Source organism: Cicer arietinum, chromosome 7 (genome assembly GCF_000331145.2).
Source record: "Cicer arietinum cultivar CDC Frontier isolate Library 1 chromosome 7, Cicar.CDCFrontier_v2.0, whole genome shotgun sequence".
NCBI classification, from domain to species: Eukaryota; Viridiplantae; Streptophyta; class Magnoliopsida; order Fabales; family Fabaceae; genus Cicer; species Cicer arietinum.
The window spans coordinates 41,155,383-41,176,805 of NC_021166.2; the positions used below are offsets into that span (position 1 = coordinate 41,155,383).

Here is a 21,423-nt window from a genome sequence, read left to right on the forward strand (position 1 = left end):
AATATAGCACAAACAAGGAAGTTTTCCTTGCAAAACCAAAGAAAATCAAAACTGAAGGGAGGGGGAGGATTCGAAAGTCTCTCCAAATATGAATGGCCCCTATTTATGCCAACTCTAGGGAACAATGGGGATTTAAGGGACCATATCTAACGATTGTGATCACACCTTGACACCATGCAGACTTGAAATGAAAAGGCATAGGAGCTTTGAGTGTCTATCATCATACACTATACATTTCAGTTGAGAACCAACAAACGTCGTCTCACATCGCTTCAAAAGACACCCTAATGCTTTCCTACAGACACCTTTTCAGCTAGTATCCGAGAATACATTTTGAGATTGCTAGTGATAACTCACAAAAACTCGCAGAAGTATGTCGACAACTTTGAGAACATGTTATAAGACATCAAAGTCAACCTTGAAAGAATTTGAAAAAAATAAAACTTCACGAGCAAATATATCTCTAATGTCGAACATGATTTTCGGCTAAAAATTCTTCATGTGGAAGACCATGTCGACTAGCAAAAATTTCAAGAGAGCAAGTTACCGCTCAACAACTAACTAACCACAAACACAACATCAACAACAGAGTTCCCAAGATGTCGATTACCTTTTGCTACAATTACATTCTCGACATAAATTTTCATCTCGACATTCTAAGTCTTTGTCCCTCATGTCTTCAACAATGACTTATGGGGCTACTCTTATGGACTAGCCTATAAGTGCAATGACTCTAGCATCATGAAAGCCACACATTTCTCCTTCAATTAACCTAAGAATATTTGCAAGTATCACACCATAATTTAGGAGTGAAGCATCTATTGCGATACTATTCACTACAAGAAAAAAGTTTGGTTTGCGGCGATTGCAAGAGACATCTGCGACGGTTCCTACCCGCCTCAATATACATTTTGCGACAGTTAGAACCGTCGCTAAACACACTCAAATTTATTTGTTTTTAAAAATTTGCAACAGTTATCAACCGTCGCTATATTTATTTTGAGGCAGTTTGAACCGTCGCAAGCCTAATAATTTAAAATAAAAATATATATGATACAATATATTCCTATATTTTATTAATTAAAATAAAAAATATTCATAAATATTATCCACATAATTTAAATATACAATTATATAACTATTGTACCTAAATCCAATTTATATAATTTTTTCAAATGAAATAACACCAATTCATACATTGAAGTTAACTAAAACAGTAAATAAAGTAATTTAAATATTCAAAACATTAGTGGAGTGGCTAAACATACAAAACGACTCCATCAAACATTGAAGTTCATCAAAATATCTAATTAGTCCTTAATGATGTTGTTCCACAATCATCAGGTTGGTAGCTAGACTCAGATGAACGTCTACCATCTATTGGCAATTCTATGTTTATTGTCTGGAAAAAAAGTATATATTAACCTCAACGAATCTTGACAAATATTGTCAAATACTAATTAACTAAATTTCTCATATAGCTAAAAGCAATCATTACATAATTGATATTTTTAACAAAGGACAAACGGTTCTCACATGATTTTTTAAACATATATTCCAAAAAACGACGATGACCCATAAAACACAATTTTCTACTATGAGGAAGACGACGAGGAGTAGAGTCGATGTTACACGATGGGCAAGCAAGTCTGGTGTAAGTGTTCCACCCAGAAAGTGTACCCAACCCCAAAAAATTACTAACTGTCCACATCAAAGTTGAATGTAATGTGAACATCTCTTTTTTTAAAAAATCGTATGTATCGACACTTGTTGCCCATAACTCCTTTAATTCTTTGACTAGAGGTTGTAAGCAGACATCAATATCATTTACTGGCATTTCTTTACCAGGAATTATCATTGACATTATAAAAGATGTATGCTTCTTGAACACCGATAGAGGAGTGTTGTATGGAATGAGAATAAGTGGCCAAATACTATAATTTGTACTCATCATACCACATCACTAGCCAATGCAAGACACACATTTCACGGGTCTGATGCAAACCAAGTGTGTCAAAATGTTTCCAAGCTTCATAATCTCTAGGATGCCTCAACATTCCATCATTCTTACTATTGATTGCATGCCATCTCATATCCTCGGCCGACTTTGAGGACAAAAATAATCTTAACATAACGAAGAACTTTTGCAGGAACTTTCTTTCGATTATTGTCATCACCAACCACTCCAACTACACCAACTTTTGCTTTTGATTTCCATTTGGAAGTATTACAAATTTTGCAGGTCTCTGTTTCTTCATCTTCCTTATTACCCCAATAAAGCATACAATTATTCAGACAAACAGGGATCCTTTCATAATTTAAACCAAGCTTGGTGATTGTTTTCTTGGCTTCATAGAATGAATTTGGTATATTTTCAAATTCAAATGCATCTTTTAATAACTCTAAAACCATTGTCATGGCTTTATTAGTCATTCCACATAAACATTTGATGTGATAGAACTTTACCAAAAAACTTAGTCTGGAATATTTAACACACCCTTCATACAAAGGTTTTTCTCCTTCTCTACTTAATTCAAAGTACTCTTTGGCCTCTTCATACCTTTGTTGACTTGCATTTGGCACAATATCTTCATTTCGATCAATCTCTGCATTTGATTCAATGGATACTTCGTTTGCATGATCTTTGACTCCAAAAGCATTGTTGATCATGTTCTGCATATGATCATCAACGACAAATGTGTCTTGAACTATATTTGAAACACTACTAGGTGAGATAGTACTAGTTTCTCCTATGGGCTCCCCATGATGTATCCAAAGGGTGTATCCCTTTGGAAATGGTTTTCACTTTAAGTGATCGTACATTACACTTCTACTATGCGGTTTTTTGAAACCACAATGTTTACAAGGGTATATTATTTCGCCATTTTCTAATTCATCTTGAAAGACAAAATTAATAAATCCTTTTTTCCCTTGATCATATTCAGCCGATGTGTATCGCTTCTTAATTCATGACTTATCCATTGCTTCAAAGAAGTTTAACATATGTTATTTTGACACACAAAGAACATAATTCAACTTAGAACATAAAAGAGATTAACCTTAAATTGAATAGATTCACTATGCATAAAGGAACAAAATATAACAACCTCATACTCATAAAAAATAGTACTCGACAAATATTCAAAATATGGAATCAGACCAAGTATATACTACTCGACAAACATTCAAAATATGCTTAACTTGGAATCTTTTACTCTATCTCTGTAAACAATGAAATATAAATATTAAAATTCCATATTTAAAGGATAACATTAATATTATAATTAATTTTTGTCATGTACATCAGACCTAAAAAGAAAGAAAACAAAAAGATAACATTAGTCGTAACAGTATAATATAATGTTGTATAAACTATAAAGGAAATAAAAGTTGCTTAAGGCACGACACTTTATAGATGCATCATAAATACAAATGAGCAAATATTGTTTCTTTTAAGTACAACTTGTTCCTTATTTGTTCTATTGAATCCTTAGACACCTTTCTTGCTCATTCCTGACCTATACACATGAATTTGAACTAATAGGCAGGTAAGTTGCATGAAGTTTGTTATTACTACTACAATATCAATATGATTTGTGAGAAACAGAGCATGTCGCAAACACCTTTCACTAGCATATCATAAAAGAGAGGAAGCTATAGAATTGGAAATACTAAATATCATCACTAGGTAGGGAAGCAGTTGGACATTAAGCATTTAGAAGAGTGTGAATCTCACAAACATTCCATATTTAAATATTTTAGTAATAAGGTACATATTTTCTTAAATTAGCAATATTCTTAGACTCTACAAATTATAATGTTTTGAGAAATTGTAAGTCCATTATAATGATATTAGTACAATTTATATATAACCAAAAAAAAATATATATCTAAATAAATATCGATTTTGTATTTATAGACAATTTATTCAATTGAGTTAGAGTCTGACGATATAATTTCTTAGAGTCTGTCAAGTCCAAGAAGCAAAATATTCCATAAACAAATAGATAGACTTAGTAACAAGTAAACCAAATATTGTAGACAACATATTCACAAACAAAATCACTAGTAAATAAACGTAGACGCCCAAACATATATTCCAAAAAACATACACTTAGCATCTTCAATAAATACAATGTTTCAATACTTTTAAATATATGGAATATAAAAGTAAAGTTAATTCAACATTAGACAAGCTAACAAAATCACCCAAACATATCAGTTTAGCAAAGTCAGCACAAATAAAGAATTTTTCAATCCATATATATACAATAAAAGAAAATAGTGAGGTTTAAAATCAACAAGAATTGTTAGGACCTGCTCCAAATTCTAGGTAAATCTACAAAAATAAAGTTCATTACTTACACATAGCAACAAGTTGGGGATCATTACTTACACATAGCAACAAGTTGGGGAGGGCAAAGATATTTATGTAACTTAGTAAGTAGCAACATTTATGGTTGAATATGCTTCCTTGAATCACTAGTTGGGGAGGGCAAAGATATTTATGTAACTTAGTAAGTAGCAACATTTATGGTTGAATATGCTTCCTTGAATCACTAGTTAGGGAGCTGATTAGCTCTAATTAAATAATAAGTAAAATTTATATTACTAAGTATAGGTACTACTTCTGACTTAAACTTGTCACACATCCAAACATCAGGGTATGGTTTTGATAAGTTATGAATTAGGGAATACATCATACCATATTAAACAATAAATTAAGAATCAGAACAGAAAGAAGACCTAAATGACCTCATATTTATGATAGAAAATAAATGGGCTTTTACAATAATGTGAACCAAGTCAAATAAGCTGCCCTATAAGCTTTTATATAATAAAATTATCTTACCTATTGTGTTGCGTTGCACTGTCGATGGAGAAGTGTTGTGTTGCACCGTCACCAAAGAGAGGTAGGAAGCAACACTGTCACCAGAGAAAGGCATGAAGAAGCGCCGTCACCGAAGAGAGGTAGGAAGCAACACTGTCACCGGAGAGAGGCAAGAAGAAGTGCCATTCAATCTGGAAACTGACACAATCAACAAATGCTAGTTTTAAATGTAAATTTATTCAAGCCTCAAACAAACCAATCATTAACATACATTGCTTTACTTCAATTTTAACAAAGCATAACTGATCCATTACATGTTTAACAAACCAACTTAACCTATATTATTTCCTAAAGTCTAAACTTTCAACTATCCCAAAAACATTAAAACAATTGAAAAACTCACTAAACAAAAGGAACCCTTAAAAGCTTACCAATTTCAATTCCAACAACAAACAACAAGCACACACATGATTATTACAATCCAAGCCATTATAACACAAAGAAAAGGGTTATTAGTTTTCATTAAAGATCGAAGTGAGAAAGGGTGCCATCACCATAGTTATTAGTTTTTGCTTTGTTTTTTTAGCAATTTGAGAAATTGATAGATTGAGATATTACCTTTTCAATAGTTGATTTTGTTTGTTTGCAAGATGGTAAATCACCTTCTTTGACATAGGTGATTTCATTTTTCTTCAAAGTTGGATTTCGTTTCCTTCAGTGTTGACAGAGTGTGAGAGATTTGGGGGGTTTTAAAAAATTTAGGGTTTGGCGAAACTGAGAAAGGAACACAACATGTATGTGGGACTGAGAAATGAGAGAGCAAAAACTGTAAAATGAAATACGGGAGGAATTTGAGTACCTTAAATAGCGGCGGCGGTTGACAAAAAGTTCTAAGAACTGTTGCAATGTTGTGGTGAGGACGGTTATTTTAGAACCGTCGCAGGCAAGTGTCATAAAAATGAAAAATTCTTGTAGTGACTCCGACCATTCTCCTTAGTCTAGTTCAAATTGGTCCTCATAGAAGTGCATCCAAATATACTACTCTCTTCGTCTCAAAATAACAATCATATTTGTAAAAGAAATATTTATCTCAAAACACTATCAATTTTAGTTTCCAATGTATTTTTTATTTATTAGTCCGTTAATTTGTAATTCGAGCATCGCATATATATATATAACTTGAATTATACAACTTTAAAAAAAAAAAAAACAGAATTAAACAATTAATTAATTATGAATGCGACTTTGGATACGTTAGTGCTTTAGAGCACCATTCAACCATTTATTTTTGGCTTTTAAATATGACAATTTTCAACCATAACCTTTCATGCCTATAATAACGAAGGGATAGAAATATTAATTTCAATTTTATTATTCAACATAGTTTAAGAAGTCATTTACATGACATTATCATCCAAAACACTGTACATATGATAAAAATATTCATAAATCCTAAAGTCTAAAGAATCATTCCACATACATCTTCCATTTTGTTTCACCATCTTTGCAAAAATGGCCCATGACATTAAGCAATGAGTTTTTTAGATAAAAGAAATGCAATTTATTCCTTTGATGAATCAAAGAGACATGTGACGCTTTAATTTTTCCAGCAAATACTTGTAAATACTCCTGATAATTAATAGATTAATTTTAGCAAAAGTTACTATTTTCGAGTAATGTGAATTCTTTTGTAATTACAAAATCTATACAAAAATTGTATCTACATTTTTCCTATCATGAAATGATACTTGATAAAGATATTGCTTCAATTAAAGATTCAACCAATTCCTTCTACAATTTAACTTAACTTTGGACCTTCTACAATTTAACTTTTCAGGTGTGCTATAATAATAATAATAATTATTATTATTATTATTATTATTATTATTATTATTATTATTATTATTATTATTATTATTATAATTATAATAATAATAATAATAATAATAATAATAATAATAATAATAATAATAAAGACTTATAGAAAGGAAATACTTTAATCTATCAACCTATAGCAAATTTCATATAGAAGAAATAATTTCAAAATTTAACAAAATATTCTAAAGGCATTCATGAAAATGAAATATTCCTTACAAAAAAGAAAGATCAAACAGGGTTTCAAAAAATGTTCAATAAAAAAAAGTATATAAAACTAATCAAATCATAGCAATTTTGCTGCAACTGTATATTATTTTGAAAATTTTGAAGGAAAAATCAAACTTTTTCAAGAGACACATTTTGAGTCATATAACCTTATCTTTAAATTAACTTATAGAATACTTAAAGTAATACCTTTCGGTTAAACTTGTAATTCTCCAATAACAAAATGACTCCTTGCTAAAAATTGAATCATTTCCTTAAACACAAAGGGAAACATGATCATTAAACATGTAGTTGACATTTCTAACAATATATGAAACTGAATAATGGAAGTTATGAAATAACCCTTTAAACTAACAAATGAGCTCATTATTAGTTAACGATATATATGAATGTTTAATTACCATATAATAAATGACCTATTTCATGTTGGTATAGTTATAAGATTCTAAAGGCAAAAAGTAGAGTATCATATAAGGCCTAAAACAACTTAAATCTAAAAAGATACCGTTAAAAAAATCAATAAATTTGCGAACATGCTAAATATATTTGAATAAAAATAAAACTAAATCTTATATCAGAAAAAGATAAAATAGAAGAAATCATCAACCTCAACCTACATATATAAAGTAAATCAGTTATCTTAAAATAGTTTGACATGTGACTTATCAATCTTCAAAAGAACTTAACTGTTAAATGAAAATATACTACACAATTTCCTTAACTAACACAAATACGTACAAAAACATTGCAAAAGTCATAAAATGATATAAACGAAACAATTAATAGTAGCAATGACTTAAATTGAATAAACTTTGAAAAAAAAATGTAGAGTTGAAAAAGCAATTGTTTGTAGAGATGAGAGGGAGAAGTTGAAAGTACGTGACTTAAAAAAAAAGAAAAAGAAGAATGATAGTGGAAATAAAAATTGAAGAAAAAATGTGGAGAACATGAAAAAAATAAATAAATAAATAAAGGTTTTATCACGGGTGAAGTGAATGAAAATCGTGACAATTAATTAGCGGGTGGAAGTGTATTAGAGCATAATTGTCAAATATTTTTGTCTTTCGGAAGTTAGTTTTTGGCATGTTCAATGTTGGAGTTTTGACAAACTAGCATAACACGTACTTAGGACGGATTAATACTTTTAAAATTTAATAATAATAAATTTATTACCGTTACTTTTTTTACTAATTTATGATCGTTAACTTTTTTTAATTTTATGACCGTTAATTTTTTTTTACCGTTAATTTGTATATAAAATACATTTTTTTTTAATAATTAAAACAATTTATTTTTCTTACTCTTACTTTTTCTTTCACAATTTTTGCTACACAAGTTTTTTTCTTTAAGCTTCTATTAACAATATTTTTTTACTTATTTTTTCATTTTATTGTTTCAAACAAAAATTGTTGTAAAAATTTAAGTTTAATTTTATTTTAAATTAAAATAATATATAATAATATTAATTAAAATATTTAAATTTATATTTTAAATTGTAATAAAATTAAATATAAATAAAATATTAATATATGAATTAAAGTTGTGGGACCTAATATGGTTCTTAATTAAGACTTAAACCGATGGCTTAAACATTCTCTTTAACTGACAAATGTTAAACTTATCATGATATAAATTTTTTTTATTATGATGTATATATTATCTTTCAATTATATCATCTAATTAATACTTTTAATTTAGTGGGTATTGAAGATGAATGGTTTGATAAAAAGTTGTTCAAAATTATTAAGAATGAAAGTAATACTTAGATTTGGAAAGATCTATGGTTGGTTGGTAGGGTTTTGTGTGAAAATTTTAGTAGGTTATTTCATATGTCTTTGTAACAAGAGGAAAGTGTAGATGTTATGTTAAAGATGTTGCGACCGAGGGGTGTTCAAGGGTGAAGACGACAAAGGCAACTGTTTGTGTGGGAGGAGGAATTATTGAAGCAGTGTAAGATTTTATTGGCTAATGTTCATTTGTAAGTTAATGTAGCAAATAAGTGGTCGTAGAATAATTTGTAAAGAGAATTGTATTCGATAGGGAGGCGTATTTTGTGCTTTAGGAGGAGTTTGTCGTTAGTGTCACCGCACATCCATTTCAAGACCTAGTGTGATATCCTTTGGTCCAATCAAAAGTATCATTATTTGTATGGAGGTTGTTTCAAAATAAGTTGCCTACAAAGGATAATTTTTCTGCTGATGAATCATTTCTTTGGGAGATCAATGTAACACCCCGTTTTTCAAAGCGAGGGTATATTTTTTTTTTAAAAGAATTTAAAATAAAGCAGAGAAATAAATAAAGAAATGTCTTTGGATAAATAATTGAGTCATTATAATTTACAAGCAACGGAAAAGTTACTCCAGTTATAAATCCAAACCATTTACCCAACAACAAATGGTACATGTAACCCATCGAAAATAACATGTCAAGCTGACAATATTAGTATAGGTACAGTCTTCCATTTTAAAATAAATGCAATACAAAAGAAAGACATATGTTCCCTCTGTGACAACCTAGTCTGATCATTTTACAAAACAACTAAACACCCTGACTGATCTCCACGCGCCCCGTGAGATCCCCCTATCGTAGCTGCAGTCAAGCGTTCCCATCTCCATTTCCGTCCGTAGGGTACGAACCGGTAAGATCGTCCTGACTCTCATCTGAGGGCAAAGCCCAGATTTCCACAATAATTGTAAAGGTCACCAACCGAAAATAACAGTTAACACATAACATTTAAGTTTTAAATGCTAAAAATAACTTTTCAACTAAGCATGCACCTTAGCAGGATTTTCAATATGCGAAAAGTTCATACAATACTTTGCCAATTAAAAATGAAAACAAAATGAAGTTCTCAATCCCCTAATGAAAACATAACAAATCAAGACATGGATAAGTTAATGAGTAATCAAACATCTAACTCAAACTGAGGATTTTCACTGAGCCAATCGATTGGGAAATCGATTGGGGTGAAGGATTTTAATGAAAACAGAATCCTGGGCTGAAATCAATCGATTGGGAAATCGATTGAGTGAGTACTGAGCCCCCTGGTTTTAAGCCAATCGATTTCCAAATCGATTTGGTCGAATATGGCTGAGTCCCTGACTTAAGGCCCAATCGATTGGGCAATCGATTTCTTAAAGGATTTTTGAAAACTGATTACGAAATCGATTGGCTAATCGATTTTGTCAATTTGGCCAAGCCCCTGTTTACCCATCCAATCGATTGGGAAATCGATTTCCCTGTGTATTCTTTCAAAAATTCATAACTAACTCAATCACATTCATACATAATCTCAAATCCTAACACTTAGCACTGATAACGCAATCGCTACAACATCATTAGTTTCGAAATAGTATTGCAAGCAAACATGTTATCACCAAATTCCAAAACATAACACTTAACATTTATAACACCATTAATACAACATCATGGGATTCAAAATGGTATTGCAATCCAACATGTTATCACCAAATTCCAAAACATAACACTTAACATTTATAACACAATCAATACAACATCATGGGTTTCAAAATGGTATTGCAATCCAACATGTTATCACCAAATTCCAAAACATAACACTTATAACACAATTACTACACATACCAAATGAACCAACAATTCACAATTTAACAGGGTGTAGTCTCTCACGGACAAACACCTATGCAGTCTCTCACGGACAAACACAATTCCCTCAGGAACGTAAGTCGTAAACGTACCACCTATCACGGGTCAGTACTGTTTACCGAGGTGCCACCTATCCCGGGTCTGCACAACTTACCAAACGTAAATCGTAAACGTACTGTCTATCACGGACCCGTACCGTTTACCAAGGTGCCACCTATCACGGGTCTGCACGATTTACCAAAACACACATAAGTAAACGAGACATTAAGAGATTCCCCATTCTTAATTCTCATTTAACTTAACGATTCTCAAAAACAAAACATTCAGTAAATAAGTCATTAAGAGATTCCCCATTCTTAATTCTCATTTAACTTAACGATTCTCAAAAACAAAACATTCAGTAAATAAGTCATTAAGAGATTCCCCATTCTTAATACTCATTTACTGAAACGATTTTCAAAAAACAAATATTAAGTAGCCGAGACATTAAGAGATTCCCCATTCTTAACGCCCAGTTAACTTAAACGATTTTCAAAAAAACAAATATTAAGTAACCGAGACATTAAGAGATTCCCCATTCTTAATACTCATTTACTGAAACGATTTTCAAAAAACAAATATTAAGTAACCGAGACATTAAGAGATTCCCCATTCTCAACGCCCAGTTAACTTAAACGATTTTCAAAAAAACAAATATTAAGTAACCGAGACATTAAGAGATTCCCCATTCTTAACGCCCAGTTAACTTAAACGATTTTCAAAAACAAATATTAAGTAACCGAGACATTAAGAGATTCCCCATTCTTAACGCCCAGTTAACTTAAACGATTTTCAAAAACAAATATTAAGTAACCGAGACATTAAGAGATTCCCCATTCTCAACGCCCAGTTAACTTAAACGATTTTCAAAAAAACAAATATTAAGTAACCGAGACATTAAGAGATTCCCCATTCTTAACGCCCAGTTAACTTAAACGATTTTCAAAAAACAAATATTAAGTAACCGAGACATTAAGAGATTCCCCCTCCTTAACGTCCAGTTAACTTAAACGGTTTTCAAAACAAAATATTAAGTAACCGAGACATTAAGAGGTTCCCCCTCCTTAACGTCCAGTTAACTTAAACGGTTTTCAAAACAAAATATTAAGTAACCGAGACATTAAGAGATTCCCCATTCTTAATACTCATTTAACTTAATGGTTTTCAAATTCCACACAAAACAAACTCAAACAAATTCTCACATTCAATTCATAATTCACACCAAAACACATCAATCAACAAACATCAAGTATGAACATGCCAAATACGATGAACACAAATCAACATAATAAATTTCATTTATTCAAAATCTTACATACATGAGGTAAAATCATTTTTCCCAAAACAATACTCCAATCCTAACACAATTCGTTTCCACACAACCACAGATAAGGCCCTAGATGCAAACTAAAAGTTTGGAAGGAGCCCTTACCTTCGCGTTAGCTCTAACGTGCGTTTCCGGTACCGCGAGCAAATCCGGTAAAAATCTCCGCTCGCAACGTCGCCTCCAAATTGGTCCCCTAGCACCGTAGCGTGGTAGTGAGCAACTTTCCCTTCTAACTCTTCGCGAAATGAAGCTTGGATCTAGAAGAAACGAAGGGGTTTGTGTTTGAATCTCAAATACCGTTTTTCTTCGTTTTCGAATCAAAGAGGAAGAGTGGAGTTGCGAAATCCTTGTTCTAACACTCACCCAACCTTGGGTTACTAGTCTTGAAGAAAGAAAAGCAACGAAAATGAAAATGGGAGAAGGAGGGAAAATGGGTCGCGCACGCAGGGAGAGGAAGAAGATGAAGTTTTGGATTTTCTTTCCTTCCTTTTTCCTTTCTTTGTTTTTCCTTCCTTTCTATTTCCTTCTTTCCTTTATATAACCTTTTCTCTTCCTTTTCCTTCCTTCTAATTTTCTTTCTTTCTATTCTCTCCAAACAAACATATATATATATGATTCCCCATTCTTAATTCTCATTTAACTTAACGATTTTCAAGACAAAACATTCAGTAAATAAGTCATTAAGAGATTCCCCATTCTTAATTCTCATTTAACTTAACGATTTTCAAGACAAAACATTCAGTAAATAAGTCATTAAGAGATTCCCCATTCTTAATTCTCATTTAACTTAACGATTTTCAAGACAAAACATTCAGTAAATAAGTCATTAAGAGATTCCCCATTCTTAATTCTCATTTAACTTAACGATTTTCAAGACAAAACATTCAGTAAATAAGTCATTAAGAGATTCCCCATTCTTAATTCTCATTTAACTTAACGATTTTCAAGACAAAACATTCAGTAAATAAGTCATTAAGAGATTCCCCATTCTTAATTCTCATTTAACTTAACGATTTTCAAGACAAAACATTCAGTAAATAAGTCATTAAGAGATTCCCCATTCTTAATTCTCATTTAACTTAACGATTTTCAAGACAAAACATTCAGTAAATAAGTCATTAAGAGATTCCCCATTCTTAATTCTCATTTAACTTAACGATTTTCAAGACAAAACATTCAGTAAATAAGTCATTAAGAGATTCCCCATTCTTAATTCTCATTTAACTTAACGATTTTCAAGACAAAACATTCAGTAAATAAGTCATTAAGAGATTCCCCATTCTTAATTCTCATTTAACTTAACGATTTTCAAGACAAAACATTCAGTAAATAAGTCATTAAGAGATTCCCCATTCTTAATTCTCATTTAACTTAACGATTTTCAAGACAAAACATTCAGTAAATAAGTCATTAAGAGATTCCCCATTCTTAATTCTCATTTAACTTAACGATTTTCAAGACAAAACATTCAGTAAATAAGTCATTAAGAGATTCCCCATTCTTAATTCTCATTTAACTTAACGATTTTCAAGACAAAACATTCAGTAAATAAGTCATTAAGAGATTCCCCATTCTTAATTCTCATTTAACTTAACGATTTTCAAGACAAAACATTCAGTAAATAAGTCATTAAGAGATTCCCCATTCTTAATTCTCATTTAACTTAACGATTTTCAAGACAAAACATTCAGTAAATAAGTCATTAAGAGATTCCCCATTCTTAATTCTCATTTAACTTAACGATTTTCAAGACAAAACATTCAGTAAATAAGTCATTAAGAGATTCCCCATTCTTAATTCTCATTTAACTTAACGATTTTCAAGACAAAACATTCAGTAAATAAGTCATTAAGAGATTCCCCATTCTTAATTCTCATTTAACTTAACGATTTTCAAGACAAAACATTCAGTAAATAAGTCATTAAGAGATTCCCCATTCTTAATTCTCATTTAACTTAACGATTTTCAAGACAAAACATTCAGTAAATAAGTCATTAAGAGATTCCCCATTCTTAATTCTCATTTAACTTAACGATTTTCAAGACAAAACATTCAGTAAATAAGTCATTAAGAGATTCCCCATTCTTAATACTCATTTACTGAAACGATTTTCAAAAACGAACATTAAGTAACCGAGACATTAAGAGATTCCCCCTCCTTAACGTCCAGTTAACTTAAACGGTTTTCAAAACAAAATATTAAGTAACCGAGACATTAAGAGATTCCCCCTCCTTAACGTCCAGTTAACTTAAACGGTTTTCAAAACAAAATATTAAGTAACCGAGACATTAAGAGATTCCCCATTCTTAATTCTCATTTAACTTAACGATTTTCAAGACAAAACATTCAGTAAATAAGTCATTAAGAGATTCCCCATTCTTAATTCTCATTTAACTTAACGATTTTCAAGACAAAACATTCAGTAAATAAGTCATTAAGAGATTCCCCATTCTTAATACTCATTTACTGAAACGATTTTCAAAAACGAACATTAAGTAACCGAGACATTAAGAGATTCCCCATTCTTAACGCCCAGTTTACTTAAACGGTTTTCAAAACAAAATATTAAGTAACCGAGACATTAAGAGATTCCCCATTCTTAACGCCCAGTTTACTTAAACGGTTTTCAAAACAAAATATTAAGTAACCGAGACATTAAGAGATTCCCCATTCTTAACGCCCAGTTTACTTAAACGGTTTTCAAAACAAAATATTAAGTAACCGAGACATTAAGAGATTCCCCATTCTTAACGCCCAGTTTACTTAAACGGTTTTCAAAACAAAATATTAAGTAACCGAGACATTAAGAGATTCCCCCTCCTTAACGTCCAGTTAACTTAAACGGTTTTCAAAACAAAATGTTAAGTAACCGAGACATTAAGAGATTCCCCATTCTTAACGCCCAGTTTACTTAAACGGTTTTCAAAACAAAATGTTAAGTAACCGAGACATTAAGAGATTCCCCATTCTTAACGCCCAGTTTACTTAAACGGTTTTCAAAACAAAATATTAAGTAACCGAGACATTAAGAGATTCCCCATTCTTAACGCCCAGTTTACTTAAACGGTTTTCAAAACAAAATATTAAGTAACCGAGACATTAAGAGATTCCCCATTCTTAACGCCCAGTTTACTTAAACGGTTTTCAAAACAAAATATTAAGTAACCGAGACATTAAGAGATTCCCCATTCTTAACGCCCAGTTTACTTAAACGGTTTTCAAAACAAAATATTAAGTAACCGAGACATTAAGAGATTCCCCATTCTTAACGCCCAGTTTACTTAAACGGTTTTCAAAACAAAATATTAAGTAACCGAGACATTAAGAGATTCCCCATTCTTAACGCCCAGTTTACTTAAACGGTTTTCAAAACAAAATATTAAGTAACCGAGACATTAAGAGATTCCCCGTTCTTAACGCCCAGTTAACTTAAACGATTTTTCTTTAAAACAAAATATTAAGTAACCGAGACATTAAGAGATTCCCCATTCTTAACGCCCAGTTTACTTAAACGGTTTTCAAAACAAAATATTAAGTAACCGAGACATTAAGAGATTCCCCATTCTTAACGCCCAGTTTACTTAAACGGTTTTCAAAACAAAATATTAAGTAACCGAGACATTAAGAGATTCCCCATTCTTAACGCCCAGTTTACTTAAACGGTTTTCAAAACAAAATATTAAGTAACCGAGACATTAAGAGATTCCCCATTCTTAACGCCCAGTTTACTTAAACGGTTTTCAAAACAAAATATTAAGTAACCGAGACATTAAGAGATTCCCCATTCTTAACGCCCAGTTAACTTAAACGATTTTTCTTTAAAACAAAATATTAAGTAACCGAGACATTAAGAGATTCCCCATTCTTAACGCCCAGTTAACTTAAACGATTTTTCTTTAAAACAAAATATTAAGTAACCGAGACATTAAGAGATTCCCCATTCTTAACGCCCAGTTTACTTAAACGGTTTTCAAAACAAAATATTAAGTAACCGAGACATTAAGAGATTCCCCATTCTTAACGCCCAGTTTACTTAAACGGTTTTCAAAACAAAATATTAAGTAACCGAGACATTAAGAGATTCCCCGTTCTTAACGCCCAGTTAACTTAAACGATTTTTCTTTAAAACAAAATATTAAGTAACCGAGACATTAAGAGATTCCCCATTCTTAACGCCCAGTTTACTTAAACGGTTTTCAAAACAAAATATTAAGTAACCGAGACATTAAGAGATTCCCCATTCTTAACGCCCAGTTTACTTAAACGGTTTTCAAAACAAAATATTAAGTAACCGAGACATTAAGAGATTCCCCATTCTTAACGCCCAGTTTACTTAAACGGTTTTCAAAACAAAATATTAAGTAACCGAGACATTAAGAGATTCCCCATTCTTAACGCCCAGTTTACTTAAACGGTTTTCAAAACAAAATATTAAGTAACCGAGACATTAAGAGATTCCCCATTCTTAACGCCCAGTTAACTTAAACGATTTTTCTTTAAAACAAAATATTAAGTAACCGAGACATTAAGAGATTCCCCGTTCTTAACGCCCAGTTAACTTAAACGATTTTTCTTTAAAACAAAATATTAAGTAACCGAGACATTAAGAGATTCCCCATTCTTAACGCCCAGTTTACTTAAACGGTTTTCAAAACAAAATATTAAGTAACCGAGACATTAAGAGATTCCCCATTCTTAACGCCCAGTTTACTTAAACGGTTTTCAAAACAAAATATTAAGTAACCGAGACATTAAGAGATTCCCCATTCTTAACGCCCAGTTAACTTAAACGATTTTTCTTTAAAACAAAATATTAAGTAACCGAGACATTAAGAGATTCCCCATTCTTAACGCCCAGTTTACTTAAACGGTTTTCAAAACAAAATATTAAGTAACCGAGACATTAAGAGATTCCCCATTCTTAACGCCCAGTTTACTTAAACGGTTTTCAAAACAAAATATTAAGTAACCGAGACATTAAGAGATTCCCCATTCTTAACGCCCAGTTAACTTAAACGATTTTTCTTTAAAACAAAATATTAAGTAACCGAGACATTAAGAGATTCCCCATTCTTAACGCCCAGTTAACTTAAACGATTTTTCTTTAAAACAAAATATTAAGTAACCGAGACATTAAGAGATTCCCCATTCTTAACGCCCAGTTAACTTAAACGGTTTTTTCTTAAAACAAAATATTAAGTAACCGAGACATTAAGAGATTCCCCATTCTTAACGCCCAGTTAACTTAAACGATTTTTTCTTAAAACAAAATATTAAGTAACCGAGACATTAAGAGATTCCCCATTCTTAACGCCCAGTTTACTTAAACGGTTTTCAAAACAAAATGTTAAGTAACCGAGACATTAAGAGATTCCCCATTCTTAACGCCCAGTTTACTTAAACGGTTTTCAAAACAAAATGTTAAGTAACCGAGACATTAAGAGATTCCCCATTCTTAACGCCCAGTTAACTTAAACGATTTTCAAAACAAAATATTAAGTAACCGAGACATTAAGAGATTCCCCATTCTTAACGCCCAGTTAACTTAAACGATTTTTCTTTAAAACAAAATATTAAGTAACCGAGACATTAAGAGATTCCCCATTCTTAACGCCCAGTTAACTTAAACGATTTTTCTTTAAAACAAAATATTAAGTAACCGAGACATTAAGAGATTCCCCATTCTTAACGCCCAGTTAACTTAAACGATTTTTCACAAACAAACGCACATTAAGTAAACAAGACATTAAGAGATTCCCCATTCTTAATACTCATTTAACTTAATGGTTTTCAAATTCCACACAACACAAACTCAAACAAATTCTCACATCAAAACACATCAATTCATTTATTCACAAGATTCAACCATACACATATCAAATTTCATCAATATCAATTAAGAGCATGTCAAAAACAACGAACACAAATCGACACAATCCACTACTGAAAACACACAAGTTTCATTTACTCAAAATCTTACATACGTGAGGTAAATTCATTTTTCCCAAAATAATACTCCAATCCTAACAAAATTCGTTTCCACACAATCACAGATAAGGCCCTAGATGCAAACTAAAAGTTTGGAAGGAGCCCTTACCTTCGCGTTAGCTCTAACGTGCGATTACGGCACCGCGAGCAAATCCGGTAAAAATCTCTGCTCGCAACGTCGCCTCCAAATTGGTCCCCTAGCACCGTGGCGTGGTAGTGAGCAACTTTCCCTTCTAACTCTTCGTGAAATGAAGCTTGGATCTAGAAGAAACGGAGGGGTTTGTGTTTGAATCTCAAATACCGTTTTTCTTCGTTTTCGAATCAAAGAGGAAGAGTGGAGTTGCGAAACCTTTGTTCTAACTCTCACCCAACCTTGGGTTACTAGTTTTGAAGAAAAGAAAGCGACGAAAATGAAAACGGGAGAAGGAGGGAGAAATGGCCGCGGTTGGCAGAGGAAGAAGATGGAAAATCAGATGTTCCTTCCTTCCTTTTTCCTTTCTTTGTTTTTTTCCTTCCTTTCTATTTCCTTCTTTCCTTTATATAACCTTTTCTTTTCCTTTTCCTTCCTTCTAATTTCCTTCCTTTCTATTCTCTCCAAGCAAACATATATATATATTAAATATAACTTAACAAATATCTCAAAATGTCTAGATATTTGTTAAATTACCATTTCACCCGTAATGCATTAAATTCTCCGTAAATGATTTACCGCACTTAATTTAAATTTATTTATCGACGAGTAATTCTAAACGGGGTCAAAATAACTTTTTGATCCTATACACTCCATAATATTATTAACTTTGGCTAAAAAGCCTCCGAGCCAAAATCCAAAACATATAAAATACATAAAGTGTACCTTAAAATTATGGGTCTTACAATCAACAATGTGTAGCAGGTCGTGGGAAAGTTGAAACAACCCATCCGTTGTTCTTTGTGTGCCCTCTTTTTGAATTTGTGTGGTATGGTGTTTTAAATTGATTTGAACTATATGATGTGTTTTATATGGATGCAATTAATGACACTAACGAATTTGATGACTTTTTTTCATGCAGTCGTGTAATGCATTAAAGAATCAATTTAGTTTAGTTTGCACTGATGTGAGCGATTTAAAAATTAAGAAATGAGACAACTTTTCGTTTGCATGTTTTGAATGCAAATTTCATTATTGAGCATATTAAACTTTTAATATGGAGGTGGATCAAATTGCATTTAAAAGAATTTTGTTATGGTTATAACCAATTGTGCTCTCAACTCTTAGAGTGCATTGATATTGCTTGTAGTTAATTGTTTTGCTTCTTATTGAGTACTTTAGTTTTGTGATTCTGATTTGTTTTGATTCTTATAAAATATTGTAAAATTTATTTTGTTTTAGTTCTAAACATTTCTTGTGCTTAAAATATTTCTTTAATATTTCATTTTTGATTTGTTCAAAAAAATTTATTTATTATTACTTTATTTTACATTTATGAAATTTAAAATATACAAATAATTAACAAATTTAATTTAATAAAATATATATTTTTTATTTCATTTATCATAATGTAAAATATGTGTAATATAAAATTTATTTTAGAAACAACAAATACTGATTAATTAATTAAGTGCCGCGTTAATTGTGGATCACGCGTGTTGCAAGACATAATAATGATATCATTAAAAAATAAATAAATAAATAATTTCCATCACCCATCGTTATTATCAAATCAACTCATTCACATGCGTCATTGAATTAATAACGCAAATGAATGTTTAAGAATAAAAAACCCTTGATTGGCTGACATAAAAGTAAACACCGAAATACGAACACCTAATTGGTCAAAACACTAACAGTGGCTCCCAGTCACAAGCAAGTCACCAAACCTTTTTATAAAAACCCTATCCTATCCTCACCGACCAAACACTCCCACATTTTCTCACTCCCAAATTCATTGATTCCTGAACATAAACGGAATATTTCAAACGCCGTCAACCCGACGTTAGCAACAGTTCTCAATCTCTCTCAATTGCTTCACTCTTACGTCACGTCAGGTCAGGTAACGGTGTAACGCCACGCCCCTTTCGTTCACCCAAAGAAGTAGTATTCCTGTTCAACGGGGCAAAGCATTTCTCAGTTCTTTCCTTTCCCTTTTCCTTTCCTTTTCCTTCCTCACACTGACTTTCCGTCCATTTAAAAACTCCCTCAATTTCAATATTCCCATTCATTTTCTCCATTGGTTCCACACATTATGACTCTTCCTCCCTTGAAACTCTTCCTTCTATTCTCCCTCTTCTCAATTTCCTTCTCTCACGAGACTCCAAGTTCCCACGACCATCACCACGTCTTTCCGAGACCGTTGATTTTAGAATACTCAGAACTCGAGGAAGAAGTGAGGTTGAGGTGTAGCAGCTGGAGATTCGCGGGAGAAGCGAACAATTTGAGTCCATGGAAGACAGTGCCGAAAGAATGCGCTGAATATGTGAAGGAATATATGACTGGAAAAGGATATGTTTATGACCTAGAAATTGTTTCTAAGGAAGCAGAGGAATATGCGAAGAGTGTTCAACTTAATGAGGATGGATTGGATGCTTGGATTTTTGATATTGATGAGACTTTGCTCTCTAATTTACCCTATTATGCTGCACATGGATTCGGGTAATTTCACAATACTTATGTTTTATTATATTATTACAGTATTTTTATTTTTATTTTTGTTAATCACTTAATTGTAAAATATTTGTGTTTGATCAGTACGTGTTCGATTAATTAGGAGATTATGAGTATAATGATCATTGATCATTATGGCCTAATTTTATATTTGTGTTCAAAATGAGAAAATTATATGCAGTTGCAATTTTATTATTTATAGGGATTGAATGAACAAAGTTGTTCATGAAATTAAGGAAATTCTTAAATTATGTTAGTCTATTAGAGACAAATTTGAGGGACTAAATTGATATACTACAGGAACAAAGTTGCCAATGGATTATCTCTATTGATATGAGGGAATAGTGAAATCTTGTTCCTTGAATAGAAAAAATGTAGGAGGGGTTTTTAATATGAAAATTGGAGAGAAAACATTTAAGGGTGAGATTTGATACATAATCATGGTTTTAAATTCGGTTGTGCTCGTGGTTATGCTGGGAACCTTGATATACCAGCAAAATGCGGCAATTAAGACCTATGCGGTCGCAATTACAATTGTATGATGTTGCAGAGACATCTAATATCTTTATATTACGGTGGTAATTCCAATTGTAGACCACCATTTAGAATTATGATACTATTTCTTATGCATAGGAAAATGTTGTCGAGAGGGAAATCTGCCTTTGGGTGCTTCAAATATGGCGTAGGAGTTTAGTCCATGTGAACAATTGGGATACTACTTGCAATCATATCTGTATTATAAAAATAATGGCATGGTCATAGGACTAATGTGGTGATAGATTTTTCAGTTTTTAGAATTATTTTAGATTTTATTAATTTTAAGAACTAAATTTAAAATCTTAGAATTTCAAGAATCAAAACCTAGGG

General features: G+C 31.6%; 1 protein-coding gene and 1 long non-coding RNA gene across 5 annotated transcripts in view; one reads left to right on the forward strand and one right to left on the reverse strand.

The window, feature by feature from the left end:
- Nucleotides 1–1,638: 1,638 nt before the first annotated feature.
- LOC113787621 (uncharacterized) lies at nt 1,639–8,010 on the reverse strand. Of its 4 annotated transcripts, none has more exons than XR_003474122.2 (4): nt 5,691–6,697; nt 5,450–5,605; nt 4,853–5,029; nt 1,639–3,309 (listed from the first exon to the last, which is right to left on the reverse strand). It is a non-coding gene; the product is annotated as an uncharacterized lncRNA (long non-coding RNA). The 4 variants fall into 4 exon arrangements; XR_003474123.2 differs by lacking the exon at nt 1,639–3,309 and adding an exon at nt 3,319–3,518; XR_003474124.2 differs by lacking the exon at nt 1,639–3,309 and adding an exon at nt 7,124–8,010 and having other exon boundaries at nt 3,734–5,029; nt 5,691–5,876.
- Nucleotides 8,011–19,816: 11,806 nt separating this feature from the next.
- Nucleotides 19,817–21,423, forward strand: part of LOC101503023 (acid phosphatase 1) — a 4,740-nt gene continuing 3,133 nt past the window's right edge. The window contains exon 1 of the mRNA XM_004511071.4: nt 19,817–20,544. Coding sequence (XP_004511128.1) covers nt 20,138–20,544 — 407 coding nt within the window. The 5' untranslated portion in view covers nt 19,817–20,137. The remainder of the gene's footprint in view (nt 20,545–21,423) is intronic.